General features: G+C 37.3%; 1 protein-coding gene across 2 annotated transcripts in view; it reads left to right on the top strand.

The window, feature by feature from the left end:
- prkcab (protein kinase C, alpha, b) overlaps positions 1-14,077 on the top strand; it is a 164,967-nt gene that overhangs the window by 52,385 nt on the left and 98,505 nt on the right. For both annotated transcript variants that reach the window (XM_055005284.1, XM_055005283.1), the window contains exon 3: positions 10,038-10,120. In XM_055005284.1, the coding sequence (XP_054861259.1) occupies positions 10,038-10,120 (83 nt within the window). The remainder of the gene's footprint in view (positions 1-10,037; positions 10,121-14,077) is intronic.

Genomic DNA, 14,077 nt, shown 5'->3' with positions numbered 1-14,077 from the left:
ACTTTACAAAGTCGTTCCACGGGCCGGATTGGACCCTCTGGTGGGCCGGTTTTGACCCCCAGGCCGCATGTTTGACACTCCTGGTGTAAAAGGATTAAAGGTTGAGCGGTGATCATCAGGTTCAGAAACTGGGGGTCTATAAAAATCAAAAACAGCACCTAAATTGAAGTTGATCATTGTCTGTATCAAAGTAATGGCATTGGTTTGTCTGTCTGTCTGTCTGTCTGTCTGTCTGTCTGTCTGTCTGTCTGTCTGTCTGTTAGCAACATTACTCAAAAATGGACTAGTAGATTTGGATGAAATTTTCAGGGAAGGTCAGAAATGACACAAGGACCAAATGATTAGATTTTGGCAGTGATGCGGCTTATAGTCTGGATCCACTGATTTGTTAAAGATTTCTGTATCATGGCGAGATACTGGCACTGTAACCATGACAACCAGTGAACACTACGTCAGCTGCCTGCTGACGATCACATGATTGTCATCCTACTACAAATCCACCGCTGTGGACTTATCAGGACTTATTCGTTGGAAATTATACAAAGAGCAATTAAATTGTGGGGGTGTTTCTTAGTCCCATCAATTCCCGCCTACTAGATATTTAGGTCATACGATTCGGTATCCGTACGTAACATACACATGCATAACACATGCCTGTGCTCAGTGCAAGGTCATTTTTTAGTAAAGGTTTCATCCGTCGGAAATGATACGACTGAGCAGCCTTGGCGGAGTACTGCGCTCTCTGAGGGCTTTTCTTGTTGATTCAGTCGTCAACCAAAATGTGACTAATCAAGAATAATTAATTACAAAGCCTCTAATTAACTTGATTATTTTTTCCAATCTTGTCCCACCACTATTTGACATACATTTGCTCCAATTTGCAACGTTTTTCTGTGTTTCCCAAAAGCAAAGGAGGGTTTATGGCTCGATCTTGTCTGAATGAAGCAGCTAACGAGGCCTTTAGCTGCACATTAAATCATGTATGCGGCGGCGTAAGAGCAGACGGCTGCTGGAAGTGATCAGGATGATAAACAGCAGACGGATATCGTCTCTCATTGCCCTCTGAACTCCATCAAATTTTGACGAGAACTCGATTCCCTTCATGTTTATCTTTTTTCCCCCGCCTTCCACAGCTTCTCATTCATCATTCACCGTCCTCTCTCGTGCAGGCCGGCCCGCTGTGTTGTATTTATAGCGTCCACTGGCCAGGTGTAGAGGCAACGTCTTCCCTCGCTTCTTCTCCACAGCTCGGTACAAACTGTTCCAGCCCCGGCCAGAATCCAGCCTAAAAATAACCGAGAGAGGACAATACACCTCCCCTCTCCTCCCCTCCACAACTCTCCTCCCTTTTCCTCTTGAATCTGCTACAGAAACAACACAGCCGAGCTTTTACACGATCACCTGCTCGATTCGGAGGAAGCTTCTTTGTAATTGGGTCATTCTAGAATTGGAGGACATTTTATGTCCCACCCATCAAATTTGAAATAATTCATGTACAAAATACTAAAGCATGCAGTTGTTGAGACCAAACCTAAAAAAAATAGGATAAAAGAATGTTTGAAAATATTTTTTAAAATGCCAAATAAGTCTGGAGTTCCCCCTAAAATGCCATTTTTCTCTTGTCCCACCCCCCTGATGACCAAACTGAAACTCAAATAAAACTGCTCAAATGAGATTTAAATCTCTTTTTTTGGGTATTTTTTTCATTGATGTCTCTTGTAATTGTGGGAATATTTTTTTTTTAATCAACATAATATTTTAAATAATAATTAAGTATGGAGGGGCTGCACAGTGGCGTAGTGGTTAGCACTTTCGCCTTGCAGCTAGAAGATCCCTGGTTCGCGTCCCGGCTTTCCCGGGATCTTTCTGCATGGAGTTTGCATGTTCTCCCTGTGCATGTGTGGGTTTTCTCCAGGTTCTCCGGCTTCCTCCCACAGTCCAAAAATATGCTGAGGTTAACTGATCATTCTAAATTGCCCGTAGGTGTGAATGTGAGAGTGATTGTTTGTCTTTGTATGTAGCCCTGCGACAGACTGGTGACCTGTCTAGGGTGTCCCCTGCCTTCACCTGAGTCAGCTGGGATAGACTCCAGCCCCCCCCCCCCGCGACCCTAATGAGGATTAAGCGGTGTATAGATAATGGATGGATGGAATTAAGTATGAAACATGTGTCCCACAACAATTCTGTAGATGACATTTTTGTCTTTTGTGTCTTGTTTTGGCATTTTGTGTCTTGTTTTTGATGTTTTCTGTTTCATTTCTGCTGTTTTTGGGGGTTTTTTTGGTCATTTTGTGTCTCATTTTGGTTGTTTTGTGTCGCGTTTCTGTCATTTGGTGTTTTTTGTCATTTTTTGCCTTGCTTTTGTTTTTTGTGTCTTGTTTGTCATTTTCTGTCTTGTTTTTGTCATTTACATCATCAAACAGCTCCCCTTAAAGAATGTGTAGAGCAAAGCTATGTCCTCTCTTCTATTTTTCATCTTTCCATCCCATTGTCAGCCTTGATTGAATGTCTCACTCTACCTCATATTATCAGGATCAGACTAATTCTTTGGACTGTTTTCCATCAGTCAGTTTGTCCTCTTGGTCAGCAGTAACAGCAGCTAAATATCTAGCTTCTACTGCTGAGAAAAAGATCACATTAGCATGGATTAGCAACCCTGTTACTGTGATTAGAGTAGGGTTAGCAAACAACACAGAAAACATGGAATAAAAATGCTGCCATTGATGTGGAAGCTGAGCCAATCAATACCTATTATTGATGAATATGGAGCAGAAAACTGTAAAAGAGAAGGTTTATTTTTCAAACATTTTGAATCCCAAGTCTGGAATGACCTAGAAAATGAATAATTTGTGTGTGGTTCCCCAACAATGAGGACAAAGCTTCACTTCGACAATAATTCAGTGCAGGAAACGATGCAGATCCGATACCAACATTTCAAAGATCCCTCCTCACTGTGGCCTTAAAGCCAGTGGATTCGTTTCCTCCCACTCGGCCTCTTCGTTCCCTTCGTTCCTCCCGTGGATCTCAGATCAAAGCTGCAGCTCTCTATGCTCTCGGAGGGGGTTCGGATCGATGAGCTGCGTCTGGAGGGTATCGAGTCGGTTCGGTTCTTTATCTCCGCTGCAAGGCTACATGATTCTATTAACGGTGACTCGGTAGATTATCAGTTTCACCGGATTAACCGGGCCTGAACGGATCAGCGGTTGGGCCGTGGATGTGACGCTATGTGTGAAAACAGACAAACCTCCACCTTCTCAAACAGACACTCACAAGAATGGGTTTGTGTTGTGTAAGCAGCTTTGTCACGCCAAAGCCCCTTATCTCTCTGCTTATGCAATTAGGCTGGTGAAACAAAGCTCCCAGTAATTAATCATAATATCCCTGACGGTACAGTATGTCACTGTGTCACCTCTGCCTGCGTTGGACTAAATCACCTGGAGAAAAGTACACTTCCTACCGTCGAGTCTCTCAGTCGCCTCCCTACACAAGAGTCACTCTCAACATTCATTATAGTGACATTCAGATTAAAAAACATATTTTAATTAAGTGTTTCCACAGTGTCCTCACATGTGTTTCTAGGTCAAGATCTTTAGAAGAGTGTGAGTCACTCGTGTAATAATTTACCATAAAAATGCATCCAACAGCAGCGTGTTGTTTATATGAAAAACAGTTAAAAACGGTCAATATCTGATGCTTTAAAAAAAAAAAAACAAGCATGAATGATGATCAACAGCAAAACAGCTACAAAAACTACAAAAATTTCAACACATTTTGACACGAATGAGATACAAAAGAAAATTGAGGCATAACACAACAAAAACAAGACAAAAAATGACAAAAAAGAGACTTAAATGAGATATTCAATGATACAAATGAGAAACAAAATCACAAACAAGACAGAAAATAATACAAATCACACATAATGACGAAAACAAGACACAAAGACATAAACAAGACATTAAATGATAAAAGAGACACAAAACAGTACAAAAAAGACAAGAAAGAATACAAAAAATAAATATACATTTGTTTTTCTTAGAGTATATGATTGGAAAAGTTTGATTGGTTTTCTTTTTTTTGGTTATTATCTATCCAAGAGGCAGTGCTACAAAATCCAGAAACAAAACAACACAAATGATGGTAAATGACACAAATGAGAAACAAAACAACACAAAAAAGACACACAATAATACAAATGAGACACATGATGACTTAAACAAGACACAAAACAGCACAAAATGAGACACAACATGACATAAACAAGACATGCAACACCAAAAAACAGAAACAAAACAACAAAACGAGACAAAAAATAATAGCGACAAAACACATGATAACTGAAAACAAGAAACAAAACTAAATTAAGACACAGCATGACACAAAACAACAAACATGAAACACAGAACGACACAAACAAGAACAGGCACAAAACTACACAAGACGATAAATGACACGAACAAGTTACAAAACAACACAAATGAGCCACAAAATGACACAACAAGCAGAATCGTACAAATGAGACAGAAATGAGGCACAAACAAGAAACACAAAACAAAACAAACCAGACATTAAACAATAAAAAACAGACACAAAACAACACAAACAAGACGAAAAAATGAGTAACAAAATCACTAGAACTAGACCGAGAACTAAAAAAAACCTATTAACAACCAATTTAAAATGCCTCATTAACCAATCGTGCATCAATGTGGAACGTTGGAGAACCTGGATTATCCACCAGTTTCTTGTTCTATACATGAGTGTTCAGATGTTTTTACCATATATATTCTATTTGTGTATTAATTATCCACATAAATAGTTCAGCGTTAGTTTTCCTCCTTCCATAATATCAGAGACTCTGTTTCAGCTCCTGTAGCGTTTTTTGGTTCCTACTTTCTGAAGACAGATTTGAGTGTGTGTGTGTGTGTGTGTGTAGGTGTAGGTATAGGTGTGTGTGTGTGTGTGTGTGTGTGTGTGTGTGTGTGTCTGTGTGAGTGGAAGTCGACACCGGGGATTAGAGTCGCAGTGAAACACTGTGTAAATCTGCTAAGCTTTCCTGACACTCTCAGTCCAACGCTCAGCTTAGCGGCCATCACTCACCTCTGAACCGGGATCAGCATCGAGTCGATCCGCAAACTGGTCTGAGATCAGCACCGAGCGAGTGGGCGAGACGGACGTCATCACAGCCTTGATTCAGATTCAGTCAGCGGGATGAGGAGGAGAAACCTGATGAGTTAATCCTGCAGAGGAAAACCGTGAAGATGGAAATAAACAGCAGAGTCGATGCGTTCTGCTCAGATCTTAATTTCATCAACAGCTGAATCAAGAGGAGAGGAACTCTGACTTCAGGGCGAGTTGGATTTAAGGAATGAAGTCAAAACAACAGCAAATAAAACCAGCAGTCACAGAAAATAACTAGAAAAGCACTCAGAGAGCACAGTACTCCTCCAAGGCCGCTCATTCCCCCGTGTCAGAAATGCAGCTTTTGTTTATTAGTTATTGATGATCAGAAATCATGGCAACATAGAATGTGTCCATTTAATACAGATGTATCCACAAACAAAATGACCTTGCGCTGAGCACAGGCGTGTGTTATGCATGTGTACATTATGTACAGAAACCGAATCACGTGACCTAAATATGTAGCGGGCGGTGGGAAGTGATGGGACTCAGAAACATCCCCACAATTTAATCTGTTGTTCCTTGGATCATTTATGATGGATAAGTCCTGATAAGTCCACAGTGGTGGATTTGTAGTAGGATCACAATCATGTGATCATCAGCAGGCAGCTGACATGGTATTCACTTGTTGTCATAGTAACGCTGTGCTGCTATCTGGCAATGATACAGAAATCTTTAACAAATCCGTGGATCCAGACTATAAGCCGCATCACTGCCAAAATCTAATCACTTGGTCCTTGTGTCATTTCTGACCTTCCCTGAAAATTTCATCCAAATCCGTTGGTCTGTTTTTGAGTAATGTTGCTAACAGCCAGACAGACAGACAGACAGACAAACCAACGCCAATCATCACATAACTCCGCCGTGTTTCTTGGCAGAGTAACAATCTGACTGTTAAACCCTCATCCAGTCACTTTCAAGAAAAAAGACCTGACCTTCGTGCATCTATCAGCAGCCTAAACAGATCACTAGAAGTAGAAAACACATTCACAGCCAATTTAAAATGACTAATCAACGAACCGTACGTCTATGTGGAACGTTGGGAGACCATGGAGGAAAAAATACGCACAAACACGGAGGAAAATCTGAACTCCATTGTCAAAGCAGTAGATTTAAACCCAGATCTTCCTGCTGTAACAGTGATAACATCTGAACGCCTTGTGATTTTAGGAGCAATTTCAACAGATTTTTTGTGAATCTGTTGTGCCATAATGTAATCGTGCGGGTCAGTAGGATCTGATATCATTTTAAAATCAAATCCAGTTTTCAATCGACTACCTGCAGCTGTCAAAATCTGAGGAACCTTGCATGGGAAAAAAGCAAATTTGGCACAGCTTTAGAAGATCTGAAACCAATTAAATGTGAATAAAACATTGAAAAAGCAGATTTTTACACTGACGCACACTGTTCTATAGAGCTTGACCTAGAAACACACATGCAAGGACGCCTGTAGAAGCACTTAATTAAACTGAAAAAGTTCTATTTTAATTTGAATGTCACTGTAATGAATGTTCAGTGTGACTCGAGGACAGTTTTTTAGAATCTTCATCGAAATACTGACAGTTCTGAAGTTGATGAGTGGAAAATGCAGCAGAAACAGCAGAACTTTAAGCTAAATGCTAATGTCAGAAAGCTTAAATGTTCTAAATGACTCCAGTGCAAGCTTTTGGTGATTCCCATCAAGTCTTATTTAAATCAAAATGACACCATTTATCCGACAGAAACTGTCAAAACAGAAATAATGGGCAGAGTTTACGCATCTGTTGGGAAACTAAACAAAATCTAAGCCTAAAATTGTGATATTATCTTAAAAATCACCCTATTCTGAATTTAGTAAATTGTCAAACTCAAACAATTTGTTCTAACCAAATTCTGAAAAAAGCAAAATATTTTGCACTTCCTGGCACAACTGGAAAGCAATGACAGATTCATCTGCAACCAACAGTCACAGGACAAAAATTCTGGGACTTTTTGGCTGAACTGTTCTGAAATGTGTTTCCACAGAGCAGAGAGGAGACACAAGGAGTATAAAAACAACTTAAAAATATAAATAATGAAAAATTCTACACATCAGGAGACTTGGAAAAATGTACATGTCGATTCCAGGTTTTTAAAATTTTATTTTTACAAACATGAGACACAAAACAAAACAAACAAGACTTTAAACAATAAAAACACAGACACAAGCAAGACAACAAATGACACAAATGAATTATGAAAGAACAAAAATCACACACAAAGTGATACAAATGAGACACCAAACAACGCAAAAAAGACAGGAAATAATAATAATGAGACACAAAAGGACTAAAACACGACACAAAATAAAAAATAATACTGACAAAACACGACGACATGGGAAACTAAACTCAATCTAAGGCTAAAATTGTGCTATTCCCGTAAAAATCACCTTATTCTGCATTTAAATAATTGTCAAACTTAAACAATTTGTTTCAACTAAATTCTGTAAAAAGTAAAAAAAAATCTGCACTTCCTGACACAACTAGAAAGCAATGACAGATTCAGCTGCAACCAACAGTCACATGACAAATATTCAGGATCTTTTTGGCGAAAATGTTGTACATGTTGATTCCAGTTCTTTAAAATTTTAATAAAATAAATAATCAATTATTTAAGCTTTAATTTATTAGTTTTGTTTGATTTATAACATTAAAACTGTGTCTTTTCTTGCACAAAAGACACCCTGAAGCTGTTAGTAAGGAGGGCTGAAGGCATCCTTGTGTTGAACTGAACTTTCTGACTCACTGACTCATGCCAGCCTGGTGGTGGCGCTGCAGGGAACATCAGTGGATTAATGACACTGATTCTGCTTCTACAGCTGCACCCGCAACCTGCTTCTGTTTCTGTGGACTCTTCGTTTGTGAAAGTGACAAACGGCGGCTCCAGAGCTGGAATGAATCACCGTGGGTCGCTGTTTCTCTGAGGTTTTTATTCCGTTCGTCTCCGTTTCTGCTCCGGTTCGTCTTTATTACTCAAAGAGATGAATTCAGGCCGACGCAGCAGCGAGGACACATTCATCTGACGGAAGGAAACGCTGTGGGTTGGGATTAGCATTACCGTCGTCATGATGAGTAAAATAGTGACTGTGGCCACAGAAATGACGGGTTTGCACCTGAATGCATCACCGTGGAAACAGACTGGACTTTTCAGTGAACTCATCTCACTAGTTTAACGCACATGTGACAAAATGACATAAACAAGACATTAAACAACAAAACAACATGAAACGAGACACAACAACACAAACAGAACACTAAATAATACAAGAGGCACAAATGAGACACAAACCGTCATGTAAAATAAAACAAGCAAATAAACAAGAAGAAACAGACACAAAACAATGCAAACAAGACGGAGAACAATACAAATGAGACACACACCGACAAAAACAAGACACAACGGACAAACATGAGAAACAAAACGGCACAAGCCAGACATTAAACAACATTCACATGACAGACGTTTCGACCTTCAGTCCAGTAGAGGCGTCGCTCGGTCGCAAACTTTATTAGGAAAACAGTTCAGCGAAAGTATTTCTGAAAGCATTTGAGGCGTGAAACAAACTGTTGAATCTGTCCTCGCTTTAAGTCATCAATGGCTGGTTTAGACGTTTAAAGTTTTGCTAGGCATCGGACCTCCACACTGGAAAAAATGCTAATTTCAAGGAACTTTTGCCTTGAAATAAGTGAAAAAATCTGCCAATAGAACAAGTGAAAAATGGCTTGGTAAGATTTGTTGAAATAAGATATGATGTTTAGAATATTGAGATCTTAAAATTAGCTGGGAAAACTTATTTCAAGCTGTATTTTACCAGGATTGTCAAGCTTAGCTGTCTCAAAATAAGCCAGACATGCTAAAAAAAAAAAAGTTAAAATAAAATAAAATAAAAATAGATTTTTACTTTCATGTAACCTCATAATTTGAGATGTATTAACCCTCCTGTTGTCCTCATTTACGGGCACCAAAAAATATTGTTTCCTTGTCTGAAAAAAATCCCAAAAATCAGCAAAAAAATTCCCCAAATTTCTGAAAATTTGCAAAACCTTCAGGAAGAAAATTCCAATAGTTCCTTAAAAGTTTCCCTTAAAAGTTTTATTTTTACAAAAAAATCCCCCAAATTTGGCAAGAAAATTCTTGTAAATGTTTTCAAAACAATTAGTAAAATTTTTCCCCAAAAAATCCTAAAAATATCTAAAATGATCACACATATATCAGTAAAACTTTTAATATTTCCTTGAAACATTTTTAACATTTCTTTTTTTCCAGCAAAAAAAATGTTCAAAGATTTTCCAAAAATGTTGAAAATGTGGACATCAGAAATTTCACTGTGAAAATATATTTTTTTTCTCCACGTTTTCAAACTTTAAAACGGGTCAATTTTGACCCGCAGGACGACACAAGCGTTAAACTTATTTTGAGTTTTCTTGTAAAATATAAATCAAAACAAGATAATTTCAAGATTGTTTGACTTAACAAGATATTTAAGATGAATTGTCTTAAAACAAGTCCCTCCATCTGCTGAAATGTCCCTAGTTAAGTGAATTTATCGTAAATCGAGTGGGATGAGACATTTTGACTAAAAATAAGACAAATAGACTTGGTAAGATTTTGGGTTTTTGCAGTGCAGATGATACCATTTTCTCTTAACTGTTTGTCTGACAGGTTGCTTAAAACTCAAACAGGATGTTGCACTGGTTCTACTTGTCTTCACGTTTTTATTCCCCCTAAGTAGCAGATTTGGTGGCTGAATGCGTTTTACGAACAAAATGAGAGAAACAGCTTTGGTGCCATAAATGATCGGTTTAAAATCCTCCTTTTCGCTTTTTCTCTTTCAGTTTGCTGTTTTGTGGTCCACAAACGGTGCCATGAGTTCGTCAGCTTCTCCTGTCCCGGAGCCGACAAGGGTCCCGACACAGACGTAAGTCCAAAACTTTATTCGTTTCGCTGCCTCTCCAGAAGTCACAGGAGTGCATGAATCTGTGCACAAAGTCTGGTAAAGAACGTGATCTGCTGCTGCTCAGATCTGAGGTCCAGTTTGTATTTCCACCAAGCCTCCTTTCTGCCCCATCAACAGTATCTGCTCCATCTCGACGGCAGAAAGCCAATTAGACTTCATGGCTAATGAACGTTCCCTCGCCGAGCCTATTAAGACGCATAAACACCCCCGCAGCAACCAACAATCGCTGTTTTCAATAAGTGCATTCATTGTTGGATTAACTGCGGCGACGACTCTCCTCATTACCCGACATCGGAGGCCATTAAAGTTTTTCAGGAAGGTTTCAGTGATCCAGGCAGTCAAGAGAGCACTTTGTGGTGTTTTATCGAAGCGATCGCTGCCTCTTGGCTTTGCTTTAACGGTCATTAGTCTCGTCTCTCACCTTCCAACATCCATTCTTCTTTTGCTGCATCACTCCTGGGCTGCTTTCTTGTTATTCGTCCGAGCATCTCCTCGTCTTCCTGCCTAAATATCTCTCTGTCTCTAACACCTACATCGCTGGCTTCAAGGGCCCATTGTGAATATTCGTACGCCTGTTTTTGTGCCCATTATCTGGCTTTGGCTCGGGCTGAATAGGGAGCCCTTTGGGAATGAAGCTCTCTGAATTCCAAATGATGGTACGGGACTTACTCATACACCAGCAGCTCTTTAAAACACACAAAGCACTTAATTTCATTTACACGCCTCAGTTTTGGACGCTTTGCTCAATCAAATCGTTTTTGGTGCATTAAGTTTTAAATCTACATTCAGTCGTCCTCCCAGTGGACAAAGTGCTTCAGAAAAATGTAAGAAAATGCAATAAAACAGTTCAACCTTCACAGTCCAGATATCAATAAAAGACTCAAACACGTGCAACGAGAAAACTAAAATGAGCTAGATAAATGAAATAAAATAAGCTAGATAAATAACTACAATAAAATAATAATAAAAAATGTTTTTATAACAGAAATAGAAGTAAAGTGTCATAAAAATGGAAACAGGTGAGAAAATATATATACATGAAGTAATAAACTGTACATTAGAGTAAAATATGCAAATAAATACAGAAATTAATGAATAAAATTAGTTGTAAGAAGAGCATTAGATAATATCAGTCAGACTTCATTTATTTATTGCACTTTTCATACAAACTAAAATGCAGTAAAACAGTGCAAACAACCTCCACAGTCAAATTTTTGAAATAAAAAAGTCTAGATAAATAAAATAAATAAAATAAAATGTCTATTATTAAAACAGAGATAGAAGTGTCACAAAAATGTAAAAAGGCGTAAAAAATTATATTAAATGTACCAAAATATTTAAATAAATTAATTAATAAAATTACTTCTAAGAAGAGTGATTCATAAAATCAATCAGTCAGACTTTATTTATTCATTTATGTATTTATTAAATAAAATGATATGTCTATTATTAAAATAGAGATAGATTGAAATAGAAGTCAAGAAAAAATGTAAAACCACTGAGAAATTATATAAAGTAATAAACTGTACATTAAATGGATTCAAATGTGTAAATTAATTTAAAAAATCAATGAATAAAATTTGTTCTATGAAGAGCGATAAATAAATTTATTTATTACATTTTTAAAATGTAATTAAAAAATATTAAGATATAGATAAATCAAGATAAAGTAAAGAAGTAAGAAATTCTATAAATAAAGTAATAAACTATACATTAAATAGAGTAAAATATGTAAATAAATGCAGAAATCAGTAAATAAAATCAATCAGACTTTATTTAATGAAATGAAAGAGACAGAAGTAAAGTGTCAAAAAGAAATGTAAAACCAGCAAGAAATGCTACAAATGAAGTAATATACTGTCCATTAAGTAAACCAAAATGTGTAAATAAATGCAAAAAATCAATAAATAAAATTCATTCTAAGAAGAGTGACAAATAAAATCCGTCAAACAGACTTTGTTTATTTTATTAAAGTAAATGGCTTTTGCTAAAATAGAGATAGAAGTAAGAAGTAAGAAAACAGCAAGAAATGCTACAAATGAAGTAATAAATTGTACATTAAATAGACTAAAATATGTCAATCAATTAATAAAATCAATCGATCACACTTTATTTATTAAATGAAATAAAATAACTATTATCTAAACAGACAAGTGTACAAAAATGTAAAGACAGGTAAGAAATTTTATAAATGACGTTATAAACTGTCACATTAAATAGACCAAAATATGTAAATGAATAGAGAAATTAATGATTAAAATTAGTTCTCAGAAAAATGAATGAAAATCTATGAAATCAATCAAAAGCCTGAGTAGCAACGCGGGTCTTGCTTTTAAAAATCCACCGTATCTGGAGGTTTTCCAGGCGATCCGAGCTAGACTTCGTGTCCGGCCTGATTCACCTCCTCCTCAGCGTGGCTCCATCTCCACGCCTCCGTCTCCTGAATCAGAGTGTGTGGTGTCATGACTCCGTTCATCTGGCTTCGGGCTCGTCCACACACTCTCTCCGTCTTACTCACACACACCCTCTGCCCTCTTTGCTCCGTGGGCTGAGACCGACCCGGCCTCGGTGACGTCATCGGGCCGACGGACGCGTTGATCCGCCGAAAACATTTGGATTAGCATCAGTGTGAGAAGAGCGCTCTCCCTCTGCCTTTCATTCAGCACGCCGAGGCGTAGGCGCTAAATAGTGCTGTATTATCAGTCAACGATCATTCTGGAAGCGCTGAATGAAGGTGACTCATCCGCAGAGAAACAATACGCCTTTCACAGCCAGATTACACGTCCATAATAGGCGCACATCTTCGACCGGATCAAAATCTGATTTTTTTCCCCCCTCCTATTAGAGATTTTATTGGATTTCATTGACATTTTCAACATTTTTGGGAACTTTTCGAATATTTTTTGGTGGAAAAAAATGTTAAAAATGTTTTCTTTAAGAACATTCAGAAAAAAATCAACCAAAATCCAGCGAAATTCGCTGGGTTTGGTTGATTTTTTTCTGAATGTTCTTAAAGAAAACATTAGAATTTTTACTGATATATATGGAATTGAGATATTTTTAGGTTTTTGGAAGATTTTTACTAATTTTTTGAAAATATTTACAAGAATTTTCTTGCGAAATTTGGGTTTTTTAAAAAAAATAAAACCTTTAAGGGAAACTTTGAAGGAATTATTGGAATTTTCTTCCTGAAGGTTTTGCAAATTTTCAGAAATTTTTTTTTGCTGAATTTTTTTCAAACAAGGAAACAGCATTTTTTGGTGCCCGTAAATGAAGACAACAGGAGGGTTAATGGTTTAGATTTCTACCTTAGCTAGCTGTCTTTGTCACGTGGTATTTTCAGATATTTGTAGAAATATCTGGGATATTTATTGTGTGCAATGTTGGAAGTATTTGTTGTAACTCTCAGAACTCCATGTAGTTTGTCGGTTTTTGCTAGTGTCACATTTTTACTCATTTTTTTCCTGCAATATTAAGTCCTGAAACAGGACAGAGTTTAAAATGCATCATGTTTAGTAGTAAACAGTGATGATGCCATAAATCATAAAAAAGTGTAATTTATTTACTAATTTCTTTTGCAAAAATTTAAGAAACCTGGAATCAACTTGCTGGAAAAATGAATTAAATAGAAGTGTCAAAAAAAATGTTAAACCAGTAAGAAATGCTACAAATGAAGTAATATATATATTAAAACAATATTTTTTCATGCCCATAAATGAAGACAACAGGAGGGTAAAATAGACTGAAATATGTAAATAAACAGAGGAATCAATAGTTCGGAGAAGAGTATTGAACTTCATTGACAAATTTGGCCCCTTCTGTTCATGGGGATGGTGTGTTTGTGTGTAGTGTTTGGTGTCCGTCAAACATTGTGTCTCGTCTATTGACTAAAAAGACCAAAGAACCTTCTTCCAGTTG

This window comes from Amphiprion ocellaris, chromosome 19 (genome assembly GCF_022539595.1).
Source record: "Amphiprion ocellaris isolate individual 3 ecotype Okinawa chromosome 19, ASM2253959v1, whole genome shotgun sequence".
Lineage (NCBI taxonomy): Eukaryota > Metazoa > Chordata > Actinopteri > Pomacentridae > Amphiprion > Amphiprion ocellaris.
This window is presented reverse-complemented; position numbering and strand designations above follow the sequence as displayed.